General features: G+C 32.4%; 2 protein-coding genes across 2 annotated transcripts; one reads left to right on the top strand and one right to left on the bottom strand.

The window, feature by feature from the left end:
* The first annotated feature begins 8,822 nt into the window (after positions 1-8,822).
* LOC139846652 (reticulon-like protein B2) lies at positions 8,823-11,139 on the top strand. Its single transcript, XM_071836136.1, has 5 exons — positions 8,823-9,111; positions 9,717-9,897; positions 9,980-10,121; positions 10,539-10,608; positions 10,691-11,139. Exons 1-5 carry the CDS (start codon positions 8,931-8,933, stop codon positions 10,864-10,866), a joined length of 750 nt encoding a protein of 249 aa, XP_071692237.1. The 5' UTR covers positions 8,823-8,930; the 3' UTR covers positions 10,867-11,139.
* A 305-nt stretch (positions 11,140-11,444) lies between these two features.
* On the bottom strand, positions 11,445-21,421 carry LOC139847014 (uncharacterized). The gene is made up of 15 exons (XM_071836610.1): positions 20,832-21,421; positions 16,575-16,696; positions 16,356-16,480; positions 15,752-15,848; positions 15,608-15,650; positions 15,390-15,490; positions 15,153-15,217; positions 14,581-15,077; positions 14,440-14,497; positions 13,888-14,013; positions 13,132-13,700; positions 12,461-12,599; positions 12,311-12,379; positions 12,100-12,219; positions 11,445-11,890 (listed from the first exon to the last, which is right to left on the bottom strand). The coding sequence occupies exons 1-15, from the start codon at positions 21,062-21,064 to the stop codon at positions 11,777-11,779; spliced, it is 2,478 nt and encodes an 825-aa protein (XP_071692711.1). The 5' UTR covers positions 21,065-21,421; the 3' UTR covers positions 11,445-11,776.
* Between the last annotated feature and the right edge of the window lie 1,630 nt (positions 21,422-23,051).

Here is a 23,051-nt window from a genome sequence, read left to right as displayed (position 1 = left end):
TTGCTTTTCGGTTTGAGCTAGAATAAATAATCTCAAAGACTTTAGAGATTACATAATCGCCATGAAGAACGAAGATAAATGATGTAGAACGATACGTAGAACGATGATTATACTCGAGGTACAGAATGAGATGTTGAGGCATGAATTTTTGATGGTACTGGTGTTGTTACTGATGGTACTGTTGGTGCCGGTGATGTTGCTGAAGCTGGTAAATTTTGCACCATTTTCTCCAAAGCCATTACTCAAGCACGAAGTTCATTGACTTCTTCCATTACCCCGGGATGATTGTCGGTCAGAACGAGCGAATGAATAAGGTTTAGAATTGTGGATAGAATATAATCGTGACGAGATACTCTGGATATGAGAGAGAAAATGGTGTCTCGAACAGGTTCGCCGGTAAGCGCTTCAAGTTCATCGTCAAGAGGAGAATTCGGTTGGTGGAAGGGATCGGCTTCTTCGCGTCTCCATTGATTAAGTCGACTACGAACCCATCCCCAATTCATCCAGAATTGGTGATGACTGATTGGTTGATCCATTCCGGTCACACTGCTTTCGGAGCTCGAGTGTGTTTCCATATCGGAATAGCTGTCGGAATCCGAGGAACTTGAACTAGTGACGAGTTCCATTTCGTTCAATTGAATGAAGTATTTTTCGATAAGAAATGATTTTCGAATATTAGATGATATTCTAATTATATAGAATATCTATATATATAGTACTAAAGATTTCGTAGACTACAGAGGAATTTACGGCATATGTCAGGCAGTCTACAGTAACAGATACGCTAAGATATGGATTAGCAGATACGCTAAGATATGAATTTTGTCTATATACTATTCATGCAATCAATGCAATAAGATGTGTCTAGACTAAGAATGATAAGCAGGTAATTTTCGACACGAAATGATAAGAAAAACTTTTGACATGCGGACACGGTCGAAGTCCAGACTCACTAATGCATCTAAACAACTATCAGTTAGACACACTAATGCAAGACCTGGTTCGCTAAGACCACCGCTCTGATACCAACTGAAATGCCCCGTTCATATACATTATAAATGATTCACAATAGTTGATTTCATCGCGAGGTATTTGACCTCTATATGATACATTTTACAAACATTGCATTCATTTTTAAAAGACAAACTTTCTTTACATCGAAAGTTGTCGGCATGCATACCATTTCATAATATATCCAACTATAATTGACTTAATAATAATCTTGATAAACTCAACGACTCGAATGAAACGTCTTTCGAAATATATCATGAATGACTCCAAGTAATATCTCTAAAATGGGCAAATGCACAGCGGAGAATTTCTTTAATACCTTAGAATAAACATGCTTTCAAGTGTCAACCAAAAGGTTGGTGAGTTCATAGGTTTATCGTAAACAATAAAATTCATCATTTTAATAGACCACAAGATTTAATATTCCCATTTCCCATAAACATCATGCATAAAATTCATTCATTTGGATTGAACACCTGGTAATCGACCTTAACAAATTGCATATAGAATATCCCCATCATTCCGGGACAACTTCGGACATGATAAATTCGCCATCATTCCGGGACAACTTCGGACATGATAAATTCGCCATCATTTCAGGACAACTTCGGACATGATAAATTCGCCATCATTCCGGGATAACTTCGGACATGATAAAAAAGGCATATTCGATTTCGATAATTCAACCATAGAATGTAGTTTCGATTACTTGTGTCTATTTTGTAAAACAGTTATAAAAGTAGCGCATGTATTCTCAGTCCCAAAAATATATATTGCAAAAGCATTTAAAAAGGGAGCAAATGAAACTCACAATACTGTATTTTGTAGTAAAAATATATATGACGGCATTGAACAACTGAACAATGCAGGGTTGGCCTCGGATTCACGAACATATATCATTCGTATATTCATTAACACATATTATCGTAATCGAACAAATATTTATATTATTATTAGTGATAATTTTTATATATTTTATTATATATTTATTTTATATATTTTAATAAATAATAAGATCTTAATATAGTTTACTTATGTGTATTAAATATATTGTTATATGAATATCATTTGTTAGTTACATTAATGGAAATATTAAGATGTGGGTAATAATACTATTAAATTTAAAAAAAATAATAATAATGCAAATTTTATATAAGATGATAATTTTAATAATACTTTTAATGCTAATAATAATGATATTACTAGTTTTAATAAATTATAGATTAAAAATAATGATACTTCTAGTATTAATGATAACAGTAATAATATTGATATTATTAGTAACTATAAACATAACCATTTTATTACTAATATTAATAATTTTAGTAATGGTTCATTAAAAGCTACTCATAATAATAATAATCCTAATCATATTAATATTTATATTAATATTAGAACTATCAGTAATAACTTTAATAATACTTAATGTGGTTACTTAATAATAAAATGATAATAATATTAATTATAGTATTTATGTCTACATAATAATAATGATAATACATATCTTAGTCGTTAATAAATATAATAATAATAATAATAATAACAACCATATTCTTAATTATAACCATAATCATAATAACAATAATGATAAATGATAACTAATACTTAAATGATAAAATTTGTAATAACAAATACATCAATAATGTTAATATTAATAATAATAATATTCATATTACTTATAATCATGGTAATAATAATAACAATTATAATTCTAATAATATTTAGTAATAATAACACTAATAAATTATAACAATAATAATAATAACAATATTAATAATAATAAGAATTAAAAAAAAATTAAAACTACCTTTAATTCGAGTTGGAAAAAAAAACTGCCTGCGCCTAGGATCGAACCCGACACCCCTCGCTAACCCGACACCCACACAAACCGTTCCTCCACTTCTTTCTTTCTGAATTATTTCCTAAACTAACCTATATAACCCATTTTTCTGTTATTCTCATCTCCTTCCTCCTTTACCATAATCAAATCGGTCCAGGAAACAAACTCATATAAAAATGAGTTTATTAATTTGTTTTAAGGTTTAACATTTACACAGAAACAATTACAGAGTTTTTATTTTAATTAAAACAGAAAAAAATGGAAAGAAAAATACGCTGATAAACACGTTAATACTAAAAATCAAATTCGATTTTAGAGGCTGTTATAGGCCACGACCCCTTCATGAAAAAGGTTTTAAATTATCATTAAAAGCTTGTTGTAACCTCAATTGGAATCAAAACATCAAATTAAACTCAAATTTTACGATGAACAAACCTGTTGACTTTTGCAAATCAAACTTTGACTCGAAAATTAGAGTTCGACAGATAAAATTGAAGCTTAATATTTTCCAGATAGTTTCAGTGAAAGATTTCCAACCTGACTGCATTTATACATTTTGAATTTTCATTCGTTTCCTAAATTTTGATGAAAAAATATAGGAACAGAGGTTTATCGAGCCAGTAATGGGTTTTTCTGTTTAATTTCACGAATTGTAGTAGGAGATTAATAGAATGCAGTAAATAATTGAAGTAGTAACGTGAAGTGATTACATGAAATCGACTTGTAACAAGACTTAGACAGGAAGTACAATAATTCTTCAATCAGACAAATAAATGAGAAAAGAGAAAAATTTAAAAAAAAATAAAAAGGACGATTGATTCTTATCAGGTTTTGTTTGTAATTTGCCAATTGAGATCGACTGGCAGCTAATTTAGAGACAGGAACAAAATCCAGTACACTTTGATGGTTACGTGATACTGATTCTCATTCTTTATAATAATAATAATTTTAACAACTTATGTTAATAATAATCAACAATGATATTATTAATGATATTTATAATAAATTGTATTATCCTTATGATAATATTAATAATGATTTTAATAGCAATAATAATTATAATTATAAAAGTAATAATATTAATAATAATAGTAGTATTAATCATAATAACTAATAATATTTAACTTACAACTAAATAATAAATTTAATCATTCTAATAGTAATATTTATTATTTTAAGTATTTATTGTGAATTTGTGATATTCATATCCTTAAATTTATTTAAATTTTAATATTTAGTATTACTAATATTAATTGATATTAATATTAATAATAATGAAAGTATTAATGATGTCAATAACATTAGTAATTAAATGTTTCCAATTATATATAATATATTAATAATACATATATTAATATTGATAATAAGTAATAGCAACTATCTTTTAACTTGTAAATATATTAATATTACATATTACATATAATGTTTATATCTTTTATCTGTATATTCCATTATACATATCATAATAATTCTTTATAAAAATCCTATATATTTATACATAGCTTCATTTATTTATTTATTTATTTTTTATAACAACTTTCTTATCTTGTAATTTATTTTACATATTTAATTACAATGATTTGATTACTTTTTAATTCCGTAGCTTAAATATATCGAATAGATATATAATCCTATAAGTTTAATGTACAGTATTATACTTTTAATAGTTTTCTAGTTGTAATATATATACATAACTATTTACACATAAATATTCGTGAATCGTCGGAAATGGTCAAATGTCAAATGTTTTCATGTAATAGTTCAAAAATTCTGAAATTCAATTTAATAGACTTTGCTTATCATGTCGAAATCATATAAAGATTAAGTTTAAATTTGGTCAAAAATTTCCGGGTCGTCACAATATAGTTACATTGAGACTTCAAAATTAATTATTATCTTATTACTTTATCTATTAGGGTCCAATTTTGTACTGGTCCCAAGTTAGAACCGGACAAAATTATTAATTTCATCGAGATTATTAATTTATCGAATATCAAATTATTGAAGTTTGTATATCAAAATGAACATAGCCATATTTTGAAATGTCCCGTTCTTATTGATTAAAAACGTTCCATATTAATTGATTTCGTTGCGAGGTTTTGACCTCTATATGAGACATTTTTCAAAGACTGCATTCATTTTAAAATAAACCATAACCTTTATTTCATCAATAAAGGTTTAAAAGCTTTACGTATATTATCAAATAATGATAATCTAAAATATCCTGTTTACACACGACCATTACATAATGGTTTACAATACAAATATGTTACAACAAAATAAGTTTCTTGAATGCAGTTTTTACACAATATCATACAAGCATGGACTCCAAATCTCGTCCTTATTTAAGTATGCGACAGCGGAAGCTCTTAATAATCACCTGAGAATAAACATGCTTAAAACGTCAACAAAAATGTTGGTGAGTTATAGGTTTAACCTATATATATCAAATCATAATAATAGACCACAAGATTTCATATTTCAATACACATCCCATACATAGAGATAAAAATCATTCATATGGTGAACACCTGGTAACCGACATTAACAAGATGCATATATAAGAATATCCCCATCATTCCGGGACACCCTTCGGATATGATATAAATTTCAAAGTACTAAAGCATCCGGTACTTTAGATGGGGTTTGTTAGGCCCAATAGATCTATCTTTAGGATTCGCGTCAATTAGGGTGTCTGTTCCCTAATTCTTAGATTACCAGACTTTATAAAAGGGGTATATTCGATTTCGATAATTCAACCATAGAATGTAGTTTCACGTACTTGTGTCTATTTTGTAAATCATTTATAAAACCTGCATGTATTCTCATCCCAAAAATATTAGATTTTAAAAGTGGGACTATAACTCACTTTCACAGATTTTTACTTCGTCGGGAAGTAAGACTTGGCCACTGGTTGATTCACGAACCTATAACAATATATACATATATATCAAAGTATGTTCAAAATATATTTACAACACTTTTAATATATTTTGATGTTTTAAGTTTATTAAGTCAGTTGTCCTCGTTAGTAACCTACAACTAGTTGTCCACAGTTAGATGTACAGAAATAAATCGATAAATATTATCTTGAATCAATCCACGACCCAGTGTATACGTATCTCAGTATTGATCACAACTCAAACTATATATATTTTGGAATCAACCTCAACCCTGTATAGCTAACTCCAACATTCACATATAGAGTGTCTATGGTTGTTCCGAAATATATATAGATGTGTCGACATGATAGGTCGAAACATTGTATACGTGTCTATGGTATCTCAAGATTACATAATATATAATACAAGTTGATTAAGTTATGGTTGGAATAGATTTGTTACCAATTTTCACGTTGCTAAAATGAGAAAAATTATCCAATCTTGTTTTACCCATAACTTCTTCATTTTAAATCCGTTTTGAGTGAATCAAATTGCTATGGTTTAATATTGAACTCTATTTTATGAATCTAAACAGAAAAAGTATAGGTTTATAGTCGGAAAAATAAGTTACAAGTCGTTTTTGTAAAGGTAGTCATTTCAGTCGAAAGAACGACGTCTAGATGACTATTTTAGAAAACATACTTCCACTTTGAGTTTAACCATAATTTTTTGATATAGTTTCATGTTCATAATAAAAATCATTTTCTCAGAATAACAACTTTTAAATCAAAGTTTATCATAGTTTTTAATTAACTAACCCAAAACAGCCCGCGGTGTTACTACGACGGCATAAATACGGTTTTACGGTGTTTTTCGTGTCTCCAGGTTTTAAATCATTAAGTTAGCATATCATATAGATATAGAACATGTGTTTAGTTGATTTTAAAAGTCAAGTTAGAAGGATTAACTTTTGTTTGCGAACAAGTTTAGAATTAAGTAAACTATGTTCTAGTGATTACAAGTTTAAACCTTCGAATAAGATAGCTTTATATGTATGAATCGAATGATGTTATTAACATCATTACTACCTTAAGTTCTTTGGATAAACCTACTGGAAAAGAGAAAAATGGATCTAGCTTCAATGGATCCTTGGATGGCTCGAAGTTCTTGAAGCAGAATCATGACACGAAAACAAATTCAAGTAAGATCATCACTTGAAATAAGATTGTTATAGTTATAGAAATTGAACCAAAGTTTGAATATGATTATTACCTTGTATTAGAATGATAACCTACTGTAAGAAACAAAGATTTCTTGAGGTTGGATGATCACCTTACAAGATTGGAAGTGAGCTAGCAAACTAGAAAGTATTCTTGATTTTATGTAACTAGAACTTGTAGAATATATGAAGAACACTTAGAACTTGAAGATAGAACTTGAGAGAGATCAATTAGATGAAGAAAATTGAAGAATGAAAGTGTTTGTAGGTGTTTTTGGTCGTTGGTGTATGGATTAGATATAAAGGATATGAAATTTTGTTTTCATGTAAATAAGTCATGAATGATTACTCATATTTTTGTAATTTTATGAGATATTTCATGCTAGTTGCCAAATGATGGTTCCCACATGTGTTAGGTGACTCACATGGGCTGCTAAGAGCTAATCATTGGAGTGTATATATCAATAGTACATACATCTAAAAGCTGTGTATTGTACGAGTACGAATACGGGTGCATACGAGTAGAATTGTTGATGAAACTGAACGAGGATGTAATTGTAAGCATTTTTGTTAAGTAGAAGTATTTTGATAAGTGTATTGAAGTCTTTCAAAAGTGTATAAATACATATTAAAACACTACATGTATATACATTTTAACTGAGTCGTTAAGTCATCGTTAGTCGTTACATGTAAGTGTTGTTTTGAAACCTTTAGGTTAACGATCTTGTTAAATATTGTTAACCCAATGTTTATAATATCAAATGAGATTTTAAATTATTATATTATCATGATATTATCATGTATGAATATCTCTTAATATGATATATATATATACATTAAATGTCTTTACAACGATAATCGTTACATATATGTCTCGTTTAAAAAATCATTAAGTTAGTAGTCTTGTTTTTTACATATCTAGTTCATTGTTAATATACTTAATGATATGTTTACTTATCATAGTATCATGTTAACTATATTTATATCCATATATATGTCATCATATAGTTTTTACAAGTTTTAACGTTCGTGAATCACCGGTCAACTTGGGTGGTCAATTGTCTATATGAAACATATTTCAATTAATCAAGTCTTAACAAGTTTGATTGCTTAACATGTTGGAAACATTTAATCATGTAAATATCAATCTCAATTAATATATATAAACATGAAAAAGTTCGGGTCACTACATATTTTGTTTGTTGGATTTCTATATATCGTTACATTATAATTATGATGGATGGATGATGGATTATATTGGTCATGTTATAGTTTTTTTTGAAGAAAAAATAAGGACTACTAATAATTTGTATTTATTATCACCGAGGCATTGTCTGAATGGTATAAGTTCTGGGTTGAATCTGAATTTTAGTTGGCGTATGTACGAATCTAGAGGAGATTTTCTCAAAGATTATGTTGTAACAAATAAAGGTGTATGTCCTAAATAATTCAATTTAATCCAAAACACACCGGGTGCCTAATGCTGTTATGTTATAGTGTGTGAAGAGTTTTCTTTTAACGAGTGTGTGAATAATAAATGAGAGTATTAAATGTTCATATATTAGTTAAAAAATTGATTTATATTGATTTATTTTATTTTTATTTATGTATTAAATACGGAGTATAACTTGATGAGGAGTTTTTGTAGGAGAGGAGTTTATCCTAATTTTCTTTGTTTTGCTTCTCCGTGTCATTGTGATTTGTGACGTCAAAACGTCCATTTGGCCTCGTTAAAATCAATAACACACCAATCACGTTAAACCCAAACCCGAACCATCAGGTTCGTAATTAGGTTTGGTAATAAAATCTTTATTTATACTGTATTTATTTAGTTATTCTATATATATATGACCCACCTACAATTCAACTCTCATACACACACATTCCTTGCGTTACTGAATCATAATTCCTAAAATTCCACCACAGCAAATAAACCACAAAATTAATCTCTTAGGGTTTTTGAATTCGAAATTTAAGCATGTCAGATCACAAACCTGAATCGTTAATGGAGAAGATAACGGAGAAGTTCAAAGATGAATCATCATCATCTTCTTCCTCTGATTCAGATGATGATAACAAAATCTCTGAAATGAAATCCAAGGTTTTTCGCCTTTTTGGTAGAGAAAAACCTGTTCATAAAGTTTTCGGCGGTGGTAAACGTATGCTCTTCTCTTATTTACTTCACGTATTAATGATTTATATATTGAATTTTATATATATGTACTTATTTATATGTTTATGTGTGTCAGTCGTAAACCCTAATTTGATAATTGTTGAAATATGTTGTGATTATTAAGTAACAATTTTGTGCGAATAATTGTTTTGATGATCAGTTGTTGTGAATAGCGTTTTCTAGATCTGAATAGTTTTTTTTTTTTTTTTTGCATCAGTTATAGTTTAATTTTCTGTTTAATTTCGAACAGTAAAATTAGGGCTTTCCAGCTAATTGAGAAGAAGCTAAAGCAAATAAAGTGTTTTTTTTTTTTTTTACTTTAACTATTGCATTACATGGTTAATGGGGCTCATTCCAGTTAACATGTTGCCTTTTTTGCTATTAAAGGTTGATTTGATTTGATTCCACTATGTTTCCTTAATGAAAGCGAAATCTTAATAATTAATTTTCGTAAATCATACTAACGATGGTTGTGAAGTAAAAGTGATTTTTCATAAGGTTAATAAAGTGTCAAAGCTCATAATAGTGTTTTTAAATGTTGTATATTGTATTGTATGAAGTATGATTTAAGCTGCTATTATGTGTGTTCAGCTGCTGATCTGCTTCTATGGAAGGATAAGAAGGTATCAGGTGCGATCCTGGGTGGGTTCACAATCATCTGGTTACTTTTCGAAGTGCTGGAATACAATTTGTTGACTCTCGTCTGCCACAGTTTGATCCTTACACTCGCGATACTCTTCGTGTGGTCAAGTGCTTCAACTTTCATAAAAAAGTGAGTGTTTCTTGTATCATAAGTTGTTAACACCTGGCTACTGTTTTCTTGTGTCGGTTATTGACTGGACGGTTATATACAGGTCTCCACCGAAATTTCCTGAGGTTTCGATTCCGGAGAAACTTGTTATGGAAGTTGTGTCTGATTTGAGGATTCAAATCAATCGAGGTTTAGCAACTATTCATGATATTGCTACAGGCAAAGACTGGAAGAAATTCTTATCCGTAAGCAGCTTCTTGCGGCAATCTTTTTTAAGCAATCTCTTATGTATTTTTTGTACACCTGGCAATTGAGACCCGTACTCTCAAATTTGAGCCAAATGGGTCAACCTTCCGGGACAATCGTGTCTTCAGAGAAAATAGGCCGTAAACCAAATCTTAAAAAAAGATTCAATGGGGGTTTTTTCCTTAGTATTGGGTCCTGACCCGTTTGCAATTGAGACCCGTACTCTCAAATTTGGGTCAAATGTGTCAAACTTTCTGGCAAATTGGGTCTTGAGAGAAAATAAGCCTGACAATGTAAACCAAAACCTAATAAAGGGTCAATGGGTTTTTTTCCAATGTATTGGGTCCTGACCCGTTTGCCATGTATATTTTTTTTTGTTTAGATTGTTAATGGATGTGTATTTTATTGTTGAGCAGGTGGTTGTTGGCTTATTCTTTGTTTCAATTATCGGCGACGACTTAAACTTTTTGACATTGGTCTACATATGTAATTTCTGAACACCAGTTATTGAATTTCTCCATTTTAACATATTTTCAACACGTGACTAATCTATTCGATAATGATGCAGTGGTTGTGTTGCTGTTTTCGGTGCCTGTGATCTACGAAAAATACGAGGATAAGATTGATCCACTTGCAGAGAAAGTGTGGATCGAAATCAAGAAACAATACACAGTATTTGATGCGAAAGTTCTCAGTAAGATCCCAAGATCGATGAAAGAGTTGAAAGAAAAGAAAAAGCTTTAAGCTTGCAAGTTGGCTAGGTGTGTTCTATATTTTTAAGTATGGTTGTTACTGTTATATAGTTCCATATATATGTTTCATATATATTAGGGTAGTAGGGTTGATAATACTGATTGATATCTAGGCCCTTCTTCCCAATATTATTTCTTGTTTTTAGAGTTGTGGTGATGCTGTTATGTTTTATATATGGTGTTGCAGGTTTTTCTTTATGTGGCACTCTAAATATTAATATGATGCAGTATGTTTTTATTTGTAAAAAAAAGAGTTTTTTCTCTCTCTTTTTGCTATATATTTTTATTGTCCATGTTAGATGTTTGCCAATTTTTTGAAAGCTTAGGTACCATAAGTATTATGGCCTAATATTTTGACCACATGAGTTGCACATTGGAAATGGTTTTCATTTTGCTGTCACATAATTTGGGAATAAAAATAACATTTATTTCTTAAGCTTGCAACATCCATCAAGTAGATCATCAAAGATTCAAATCTATATTAATTTAATCTATGTTTTTTTTTTTTTAATAAAAAAACAAGAGACCATACAAGAACATTCATGATATAGTGCACACCAACTCCACATATCTCAAGAAAAATCATTCATGTTCTGTAATTTGTTGACAAAGACAACAAAAGGAACAATACAATAAACCATTCAAGAAGAGGGGTCCAGTGCCCCTCCTATGATACTAAACAACACACCTGCTACTTTCAGCTGACCCACATTTTTGGTACAAACTGATTAACCATTATCCCCTTGATGCTGATGTTTATTTATGATGGATATGGAATGAGTGGTTGAGTAACGCCTTCGTGGAACTTATTGCGCAGTTTCAACTGAGGTCTAGGATGTGGCAAGTGAGACTGAAACGTAACTTATTAGACTGTTCGACACATGTAGGTAGTTTATTTTAACTTAAAGAAAATACGATAATTGTTCTTTCTTCCTTGAACCTCCCTCCCCGTATTGCTCGTTCCATTGCTTCAGCTCGCCCATTATCGATCCCTCAGCGGCAAAACTAGCCGCCACCTATCAAAAATTTAAACCAAACATAACTGTAACTACCTCGATACACTATCTTATATTGCTAACTTTGTATCAGTAAAAAAGTTGTAGGATATATGTAGAACTAGGGGTGTGCATGGTCCATAGCGGGACCGGACACGGTTATATCTGGACCGACCCGAAACCCGAATTTTCAGAGAAATAGGAACCCAAAATAGATAGGAAAAAAGAACCTGATTCTTGGCTTCCCTAAAGTCCTCCATTTTAAGTGGCCTGATAGTAATCACCTTCTCCTCTGTAACTTCTTCTGCAGATTGAGGCCCTTCACCGCCCTCAACTCTGCGTTTCTTCTCCTGCAATTTAACAACACACGTAAAAATGAATAAATTAAACGGTACTTTATTGTATAAAACGCGACGGGTTTTGATCAAGTAAGATACTTACAATATCTTTCAACCTCTCTTGTTGTATCAGTTCCCTAACAGGTCGATAAGCAGCAGTGGTACACAAATTCTGTATTTCCAATAGACCGTTTCGTTAAAATTCGTTATTCTTATTGCTAAGATAAGCATCAATTAAACCGTGATATATTACCTTCAGATCACTTCCTGTATAACCTTCGGTCAGCATCGAAAGCTCCTTGAAGTCCAATCCTTCGTCAACTTGTTCTTTCGCCAAAAGCGTCTTCAGTATCTTCTCCCTATTTTCTACCGATGGTAGCCCAACCATTATCCTATACAACATAACCAGAATTAAGGCTTCTATTATAAAAATATGAAAGAACACAATTATTAGTGACGGATCCAGGAATTTTTTTCAGCAGGTGCGAAACGCTAAAAATTTAGAAACTATCAAAAAACAGGGGCAAAACGTCGAAATTTAACATATAGATACACTAATAAATTTCCTTCGTCGGGGGCGACCGATCCCGGTTTCCTCTACATGCATCCGCCCCTGACCATGGGTGGACCTATGAAGGGTCAACCGACCCCGGTTGCCCCTACATGCATCCGCCATTGACTAGGGGCAGACCTATGAAGGGTCATTCGGGGTTAGCCGCCCTCGACGACCCAAATTTTTTCCAGTGTATTTATATGTTAAAGTTAGACGTTTTATGTATTTGAAGTTAACATTTTGCCCTCGTTTTTTTTTTTTTCCAAACTTTTAACTTTTTGTACCCAGTCGAATAATTTCTGGATTCGCCAGTGCCCCTGACCGCAATACACAACATAAAAGACATGAAGATATGTAGGTGCGAACATTACCTTCTCTCAAAACGTCTAATGATTGCCTCATCAAGGTCAAAAGGTCGATTAGTTGCAGCAAGAACAAGAATCCTTTCACCGGGCTTAGTTAGTAGCCCATCCCAATGAGTCATGAACTCGTTCTTGATCTTCCTCATGGCTTCATGTTCCCCAGCTCTTGACCGTTGACCAAGCATACTATCCACCTCATCAACAAATATAATCGTCGGTGCAACCTTAGCCGCAAGCGTAAACAATCCTCTAACATTCTTCTCGTCTTCACCGAACCACTTCGAGGTTATCGTAGACATCGAAACGTTAATGAAACTTGCTCCCGCCTCATTCGCAATAGCCTTTGCAAGCATAGTTTTCCCTGTTCCAGGTGGGCCGAATAGTAATATTCCCCTGCATGGTTTTAATAGGCCTCCAATAAACAAGTCGGGTCGTCGTAATGGTAACATTACTAGTTCTTGCAGCGATTCTTTAATGTCGTCTAGTGCACCGATATCAGAAAACGTCACACCAATTTCACTTGCTGGTATCACTTCAGGCCGTATTCGCTTCTCAAATTCATTGTCTGCTGGAATTTCCTAAAAGAACACAGCAACTTCTGATTCAATAAACGTGTTCGTCTCGGATTGGTGGGTCAACCCATTTACCTAAACCCTAACTCGAACCCCACCTAGACACACTAGTATTTTGCTACTTAATATTAGCTAGACCTCAATATCTGTAATGTAATGATTTGGTATTGAAACGGGTCGGGTTGATACTTACTGGTGCTTTTGTTGCTGCAGTGACATTATCACCACTTTTGGGAGCCAAAGATTCTCCTTCACTAGGACGGGCACTTTCAGGTTTTGCTTCTGTCTTCGGGCCTACAACATCTTTTACCGTTGTATCCTATGATAAAAAGTTGCAACGCAATTCAAACAATTATAAAAAGAATTATTCAAATTTTTGGTGGTGGTATTAACTTCTTTATATGTCAATAAAATATACCCGGCAACTGAGATCCATTGCTTGAAAATGAGTCCATTGGGTTAGATATTATACCAACTGGGTCCATAACAAAATTAAAGAATGAGTCCAATTTAGACCCATACGAAGCCTAACAATTATATAAGGTCTTTTTATTAGATTTTAAAAATATTATTTTCTAGAGGTTTTACGAGCTTAAAAAACTTTGAGAAACAGGTCTCGACCCGACCCATTTAGACCTGACCCATTTGACCTATGACCCGTTTCGACCCAAACCCATTTGGGTATCGACCCAACCCGACTCAACTTGACCCGTTTGCATGTATATAATAAATACATATTACAAACCTTCGAGGTGTCCTTAACAGATTTGCCTTCTTGGAACAAGCTCAACCCATGAGACAAACTGTTTGTGTTCAAAGACAACAGTACGTACGTCAAAAACATATTCATTTTCAAGAAACGTTCAAAATGATAATCGAATCCAACCTGGCAGTTGAAATAACTAGTTTCCCGTTTCGGTACTCAGGGTTCTTAGTATGTGTTAAATGATAAGATATTGCCGACACGACAATTTCCTCTATATAGTTGCTGAGGTCAATTGTGTCAGCTACACAAATCGATGCGAGATCATCACAATCAAGATCATTAGCAGCAAGCACTTCACTAATATGGTTTCGGTTATCTTGAAACTGAATCATCTTCATATCTTCTTCCAGTTGACTTTTCCAACTAACAAGATGATTTTCTTCTTTAGGAGGTTTGATTTCAATGTTATACGGGAACACAAACGTAATCCTCTCGTCTAAATCTCGATAATCTTTCTCCGAGTCCACAACTTGTGACCCGAGAATAAGTACCGGGCCTGAAATTTTCTTTAGCATTTTTTGGAATAATGTGTATACCCTTTGTGATCTACATAGTAGCTTCTCAACGTCTCGAAGATATAACACGATTGGACTGCTTTTGGATATGAAAGTCAGAACCTGTGAACTTAAGGTTAAACATCATAAAAACGCGTCGTATAGAAAAAAACATTTGGGACACGTAGACATTTTTACCTTGTATAACGTCTGTACAAGAAGCTTCTCATCAAAAGACAAGCTACTTGTGCGCCTGAGTGGGGCTGCGAAGAATAAAATGAATTAAAATCATTAAGTATTCGAAAAATGATCTGTGCAGTAACATATAACTAGGTGTTAATATTAATACCGTATACAACACCTAATATTTGCACAATGCAACTAAAGTGATATTATGATTATTGATTTTGATTATATCAAGATAAATCGATGTACCTGGATTCGGTGGAGTGGATTTAGAAGCAAGCTCATCCATATTTGCTGAGGAAGATGCGTTTCTTCGAAGATTACCCATGTTTGAGAATGATTCAGTCCCCCTACACACACACACACACACACAAAAAAAAAAAAAAGAGAGTTAATTGAAGAAAATTTGCTGATACTATAAAAAAGTTTTACTAATCAAGAATGTATGTAAATTGTGTATGTAACACCTTGATCCAAAATCAGTAACACTGCTCTGTCTCCGTAATGTCCCTACAACAAAACAGATCAGAATTTAAAAAATAAAAAATAAAAAAAATAAAGAACAAATCATTAAACATGTAAACTGTACAAGAGCAAATGAAGTGGATTACCTTTTACTTCTTGTTTGGATTGAAACATGGATAACGTTGACCCAAATAAATCTGACATTCGCGCCAATGTACTTTCTGAAGTGGACCTTTGGAATGTCTGTATAATGAAACAAAGCAACGATTAAGTAAACTGTGTATCAACTCGTTAGAAGTTGTATTATTATAAACGGGCAGTGGCGGATTCAGAAATTATTTTCGACGAGTGCAAAATTTTAAAAATCTGAAAAATACAAGAAAACTGGGCCAAAATGTCGACTTTCAACATATAAATACACCGAAAGATATTTGGGTCGTCGGGAGCGGCTAACACCGGTTGACCCATCTACGGTTCAACCCCTCCAATCGGGTAAACGGATAAGGTTTTTTTCAGTTCAGGCTACCCGAGGAAAGGTAGTAATTTTACTCATATGTATACGGTCTAATCGGGTTATCCTGTGACCGTTTACTACCATTTTGTATGGTCATCCAAAGATATGCTACTAGTGAGGTTTGAACACGAGACCGATTTCAGACCCAACTGTTGTGATAGTTTGAAATGGTATTACAAGTACATAACATGTAACGCAACCATATACGATTAAGAAGAGATGTTGATAATGCTTACATTTTCTTTAGAGGAAGCTCCATATTTGCTCTGGACCTTAAGTGAAAAATCATTAATATCTAGCAATAACAACTTGGCTTCAAAGTAATGAGCCAATGCCTTGGCAAGCATTTGCTGATAAAGTTCTTTAGACCATGCACAATAGAAACACAAATTAGTCGATGCGGTTAACATTTTTTTTCATGCACATTATAAGCAGAAACTAATTGTATAATGAACCTGCAGGTCCTGATAACAGTATAGTTCGACTGGCGGGAGAAAGGTTCCTTGTGTGCTTGGAAAAATCGATGTTTTTCAAATAAACAAAGGCTGCACTTGTAAGTAGTACTCGTGTCTGCTGACTGTCAATATGATCCATGAGAATTAGCTACTACTGTATAAATTTTTCACTTGTGGTTTTGATCATATTGATTTTGGTCGATTGTCCGAAGAGGTATAAAATTATTAGATTGTGTTCAAATATCCAACTATAAAAATTATCGAACTTTATAATTTTGTATGTTTAGAAAGACTTCAACAATTAAGTTGTCAAGCTTCTTGTTTACCGGTTCATATTATACAAAATCCTATCATACATACAATAACATAACAATAATTATGAATGTTAAACACATACGATAAAACCTATTAAGGTGAGATGCATACAACAGTATTCAATGTAATGTTCATACACTTTCATATACAAAATTGACTAAGTGGCTGCAAGTTCAACTCCCCACAGTTGATAATTGGGAGCAATGGATCGCTTAGCATACAGGTTGGAGTGCAAATTCGAGCTCAAAAAATATAGTTTACGTGGTCGTTTCTTGCCTCTTACGGCATTTTTTTAGAACGACAATTTTGGCATTGAATCCCTCTCATTTGCCACCCATACACCCGTCAGGAAGAAACTCCTCGCATCCATCACGCAAAGCGTACATGGAATGCTTTAGGTTAACTGCTTGACCCGCACAGAGTGAAGGATACCACAGACACAACCTTACAACCTTGGCCTTAGGTTAAGATGTTTTGTTGGGCTTCCCTAGTGCCTTACTAGGGAGTCTTAGTTTCAATAAAGTTGTTCCAAAAAAAAATTGACTAATATTCATGTAACATGTTTTGGGTGGTTGGGGTCAAGTGTCGAGTGCGAAGCAAATAGTCCTATTTAGGGGACTCTCAATGGTACGTTCTTGGCCCGCCGTTGCCCCAAGTGATCCAAGGGCGCCGATATTAGCGTTTGGTGGTTGGTCCACCGTTGATCGACCGCCAAGCACTTTTTCATCGGATGAAAATTTGAATCATGGATTGTTTTCGAACGTTAGCTTGCAACGGTTAAAATTTTGCACTTGTGTATATATAATGTATCCGTGAACTGTGAAACATATGAAACATACACTCCAAATTTTCGAACATTTCTACAATTCTCAAACCTACACATACACTGCAATTCTCACATACACTGTTTTCTCATTCACTGCAATTCTCAAACCTCCAAACACACATATACCATGGCGCGTTTAAATGTTTCTATGGATGTTTGGTACGGGTGCCAACTAAGCGAAGATTGGAAGATGTACTTGGACGGGCAGTGTAAGTCGTTCGAGTCACTCAATATCACCTATTAGGACACGGGGCGTTTGTTCGACTACATACGCGAACATGTTGACTTCAAGGCCTCGGATTTTGCTTGGTGTGATCCAGAAACCGATAAGTTCGAGTTTATCACGACCGAAAAAGAATGGCATGAAGTTGTCAGGAGAACCTTACTCAAATGCAACCGAATCGAGTTGTATTGTATTGGTATTTGGACCCGACAATTCAACACCCGACCTCATCCTCACTACCCGCACAACAGTAGCAATGAGGGTTACGTGAGTGACGACACGATCGGGTCGTATTAAACTTGTTTTTTATTTTATTTCTAGGACTTTGTAATCGTTTTTTTTTTTATTTTAAGACTTTGTAATGTTTTTTATTTTTAGGACTTTGTAATGTTTTTATTTTTTGGAGTTGTAATGGGTTTTTTTATGTTTAGGAATTTGTAATGTTTTTTTTATTATTAATAAAACTTTTATTTTTAGAATTTTAATTGTTATATACTACCTCCGTCCCACCAGAAGTGTCCACTTTGACTTCTGACAGTCTTTATTTGTCAACTTTGACTATAAATATTTATGTTCGTGTTACATAATATTTGATGAAAATTATATGAATGGATTGAGTTTTAATTGTATTTTCATTGATATAACTTTCATCAAATATTATATAACACCAACAAAAATATCTAAAGTCAAAGTTGAATAAGAAAGACTGGAAAAAGTCAAAGTGGACACTTCTGGTGGGACGGAGGGAGTATAAGTTAATAATAATAATATAAAAGTTTAATATAAAAAATAGAGGTGAGACCAAGTGATGAGAACGTCATGGTTGTTAGCATTTAGTGGTTGGTTAGTGTTGGGAAATAAGTGCTAATGTGATGCTGATGTGATAGTGATCCCATGACGGACCGTCATGAATGAGAATGGTCTTATAAGTACCTCTATTCGTATTTAGGGGGTGAATATTAAAAATGGTTTAATGAACAGTTCCCGTTTGTCACACATGGCCTTCAAACCTATATGTATCTTAGGGTGATCATAGGAAATTGTCAAAAAAGATACCGAATAACTCGGTTAAACAAGGTACATTTGAGTAGAAATACCTTGTCAATAGAAAAAACATTATCCATTAAAATATTCATGTAACATGTTGATTTAATGTAATTAAAATTCAATCAGAGCCCGTACAGTGTGATTGTGACGTGGATGCTCCTAAATTGTGAATTCAATATCAATGTGTATACGTGTAAATAAAACCATTTAAACAATTAAAGGGTGGGTCCACCAATGGATGATAAAAAAAAGGACAAACATGGTGAATCATCTTTTTATAGTATGATAAATGGCCAACACCGAGACGTGTGTTATTCATAAAAAAAAAACTAGATTTCAACGTACTCCAAATCTTTAGTTCTTTACACGAATGCTATCACTAACATGCATACAACGAAAATATCAATATGGTATCATATAATTTATAACATAGTATCTAGATTCCTAAAATCCACAATAATAATAATAATAATAATAATAATAATAATAATAATAATAATAATCTATAGTTTCTATTAAAATTCTATAATGATGATGTTATTATTAGACTAATTTTTTTGTTAAAAAAAATTGAAAAACAAAAGAAAGAAATCTAAGAATGATAGGTGATATCATTAATCTAAATAATTTCGAATTAAAATTAAATTTTATTAATTAATTATTAATATTAAATCTTATTAATAATTAATAATTAAAATTAAATTATTTTAATTAATTATCTTGAATTGAGTACGAAAATGTATAAAAGCTAAGGAGAAGGAAACCAATTCTAAATTTATATTTTAATTTTCACTTTTAAAATTAAATGACAACCAATATTATCTCATATGATTGGATGTAGATTGTTTAATATGCATTTTAAGTGTTTGATGAAATATTCAGCTGGGGTCATTAAACTAAATGACTTTAGCATTTACGTTCACTTAATACCTAAAACATATCATTAAACTGTTTCGCTTAAACAAACCCATAATTCCACGGGTCATTTCACTAGTAATATAGTACAGTGATACGGAGTACTTAATAAAACGGATATGTATGATCATTTGTGGTACAACATAAAAAGTGGAGAAAATTGTGCGGTTGGTCCATGTGGTTTACATGAAATGGGGTGTTTGGTCCCTGAACTTCATTTTTGGGGTTGTTGGTCCCTGTGATTTTCAAAACATGCGTGGTTGGTCCCTAACAACCCCGAAAATGAAAGTTCAAAACTGGTGTAGTTGCCAACCACACGTGTTTTGAAAATCACAGGGACCAACAACCCTGAAAATGAAGTTCAGGGATTAAACACCCCATTTCATGTAAACCACAGGGACCAACCACGCAATTTTCTCTAAAAAGTGACGTAAAACATGTGCAAAAATATTAAATTAAAATGTACAGTAATAACCAGAAACGGATACGATCATTTATCGTTGCACAACATCCTATATTTATGCTTTCATTATGAGTACGTGACACGTATAAATACAGACTATTCGTTGTTGAGGATTGATATCAACTATCAATATCAATATCAATATAATATAATTTGATAAATTCTATACAATTAATGTATATATACTAGTGAAAATAGTAGGGTGATTAGACAACTAGTAATTAGAGTTTAATAAATTTTAAGTACAATTCTTAATTAATTAATTATACTTATAATTATGAATTATAAATAAATTTACATGCGTAAATTATATGACAAAATAATATAGTAATATTATCAATTATCAACTTCATAATAATATAGTTACACATATTTAACTTAATACTTATAGACATAAGTAGGGTTTAACCTTGTAATTAGTAGACGTTAATTAATTAAATAATCGTGAATGAATGTTTAATCACGTACCTCAAGTAATACGGGAACTCATCGAATGTGATTTTACTGTCTTTACCATCAACGATCATACTAAGCATCTCACGTTCCATCGCTAACGCCGTTAGTCCATTTCCTGACGACGACGATGATGAGTCATCACCGCCGCCGGTCCACCTGCTGACCGTCTGCCCCATTCCGATTCCAACTCCAACTCCGATTCCCACACTCAACGCAGACATAAATAACTGCTTATTGCTCTCCATCTCTTTTTAATCTGTATAAATTTCTCTCACATGCAGCTGATGTCCACAAAATTGTAACAACAAATTAATATATCCGTCACACACAAAAATTCATCACCACTTGAAAATTTATCTCTGTTTGTATCTAGCAGTTTGGATAAAGTAGAGGTGTATGTTTGACTATAAGTCAAAGTAGTATGATTTGGTAAACGGTATTAAGAAGGTGATTATTGCAGTTGTCGCCGGCCGGCGGCGGAGGAAAGGTGGTATGAATAACAAGTCCGGTGGTTTAGTGGTGGTGATATATTGGTGGGGGTGTTCAATTCCCAATAGGATGAGAACTAATGGGCGAAAGTATGGACCTTTTTCTTTAAACATCACGAGTTGCTCACATGGGTCTCTCATTTATTCCATCTTTAATTTACTATTACTACTCAATAATAATTTACCAAAATATCTTCTGCATTTTCGGTTTATATCAAGGTTGCAAAAGACGTGAGACGGAGTTGATACAGTCGGATTCTAAAAAGGTTGAAACATTCGAGACGGGGTCGAGATGAACGTTGACCAAAGTTAACTTTTATATATATAAGTATATAAATGTATATATGTGTACATATTTTAAAGCCAAAAACTTTAATTGACTAATTTGTACCCATAATCACTATCACTGTTAATATAGTACAGAAAATTCAAACTAAAATACGACAAATTTGACCGACTTTACCGACTTTCTGGCTTTTCCGAATTTTGAAAAACTTTGACCTGATTTTTTTAAACTCTGACCCGAATTTTAACCGTTGACTGTCATATTAGACGGTTTTCTTCGAGACGGGACGAGCTAGTCACAAACGTCGCAACGGCTCGAGACGGGGTGTTTTGCAACAGTGGTTTATATATAGAAGCCCGGATGAAATTTTTTGAATTTTTTAAATGAATATTTTGATTTTAGAACCATTTATAAAACTAATACCGTCCTTACTAATAGTTCGCATATAAAAAAAAAAAGAAATTTTATAATTACATTGTACTTTTTTGTCTTATATGTAGAATAATTTACCAAAATATCTTCTGCATTTTCGGTTTATATCAAGGTTGCAAAAGAAGTGAGACGGAGTTGAGACAGTCGGATTCTAAAAAGGTCGAGACATTCGAGACGGAGTCGAGATGAACGTTGACCAAAGTTAACTTTTATATATATAAGTATATAAATGTATATATGTGTACATATTTTAAAGCCAAAAACTTTAATTGACTAATTTGTACCCATAATCACTATCACTGTTAATATAGTACAGAAAATTCAAACTAAAATACGACAAATTTGACCGACTTTACCGACTTTCTGGCTTTTCCGAATTTTGAAAAACTTTGACCTGATTTTTTTAAACTCTGACCCGAATTTTGACCGTTGACTGTCATATTAGACGGTTTTCTTCGAGACGGGACGGGCTAGTCACAAACGTCGCAACGGCTCGAGACGGGGTGTTTTGCAACAGTGGTTTATATATAGAAGCCCGGATGAAATTTTTTGAATTTTTTAAATGAATATTTTGATTTTAGAACCATTTATAAAACTAATACCGTCCTTACTAATAGTTCGCATATAAAAAAAAATAAGAAATTTTATAATCACATTGTACTTTTTTGTCTTATATGTAGAATAATTTACCAAAATATCTTCTGCATTTTCGGTTTATATCAAGGTTGCAAAAGACGTGAGACGGAGTTGAGACAGTCGGATTCTAAAAAGGTCGAGACATTCGAGACGGGGTCTAGATGAACGTTGACCAAAGTTAACTTTTATATATATAAGTATATAAATGTATATATGTGTACATATTTTAAAGCCAAAAACTTTAATTGACTAATTTGTACCCATAATCACTATCACTGTTAATATAGTACAGAAAATTCAAACTAAAATACGACAAATTTGACCGATTTTACCGACTTTCTGGCTTTTCCGAATTTTGAAAAACTTTGACCTGATTTTTTTAAACTCTGA

The sequence above is a fragment of the Rutidosis leptorrhynchoides genome, chromosome 5 (genome assembly GCF_046630445.1).
Source record: "Rutidosis leptorrhynchoides isolate AG116_Rl617_1_P2 chromosome 5, CSIRO_AGI_Rlap_v1, whole genome shotgun sequence".
Taxonomy (NCBI): domain Eukaryota; kingdom Viridiplantae; phylum Streptophyta; class Magnoliopsida; order Asterales; family Asteraceae; genus Rutidosis; species Rutidosis leptorrhynchoides.
This window is presented reverse-complemented; position numbering and strand designations above follow the sequence as displayed.

What these genes read in the sequence shown, in the direction of transcription:
- LOC139846652 (XM_071836136.1), top strand. Translation starts at nt 8,931, where the DNA reads ATGTCAGATCACAAACCTGAATCGTTAATGGAGAAGATAACGGAGAAG. An exon ending in ACTGGAAGAAATTCTTATCC is followed by an intron (nt 10,122 to 10,538) that starts GTAAGCAGCTTC and finishes ATTGTTGAGCAG; the next exon opens with GTGGTTGTTGGCTTATTCTT. An exon ending in TTTGACATTGGTCTACATAT is followed by an intron (nt 10,609 to 10,690) that starts GTAATTTCTGAA and finishes ATAATGATGCAG; the next exon opens with TGGTTGTGTTGCTGTTTTCG.
- LOC139847014 (XM_071836610.1), bottom strand. Translation starts at nt 21,064, where the DNA reads ATGGAGAGCAATAAGCAGTTATTTATGTCTGCGTTGAGTGTGGGAATC. An exon ending in ACTGTTATCAGGACCTGCAG is followed by an intron (nt 16,481 to 16,574) that starts GTTCATTATACA and finishes CATGGTCTAAAG; the next exon opens with AACTTTATCAGCAAATGCTT. An exon ending in GTTACTGATTTTGGATCAAG is followed by an intron (nt 15,491 to 15,607) that starts GTGTTACATACA and finishes GTGTGTGTGTAG; the next exon opens with GGGGACTGAATCATTCTCAA.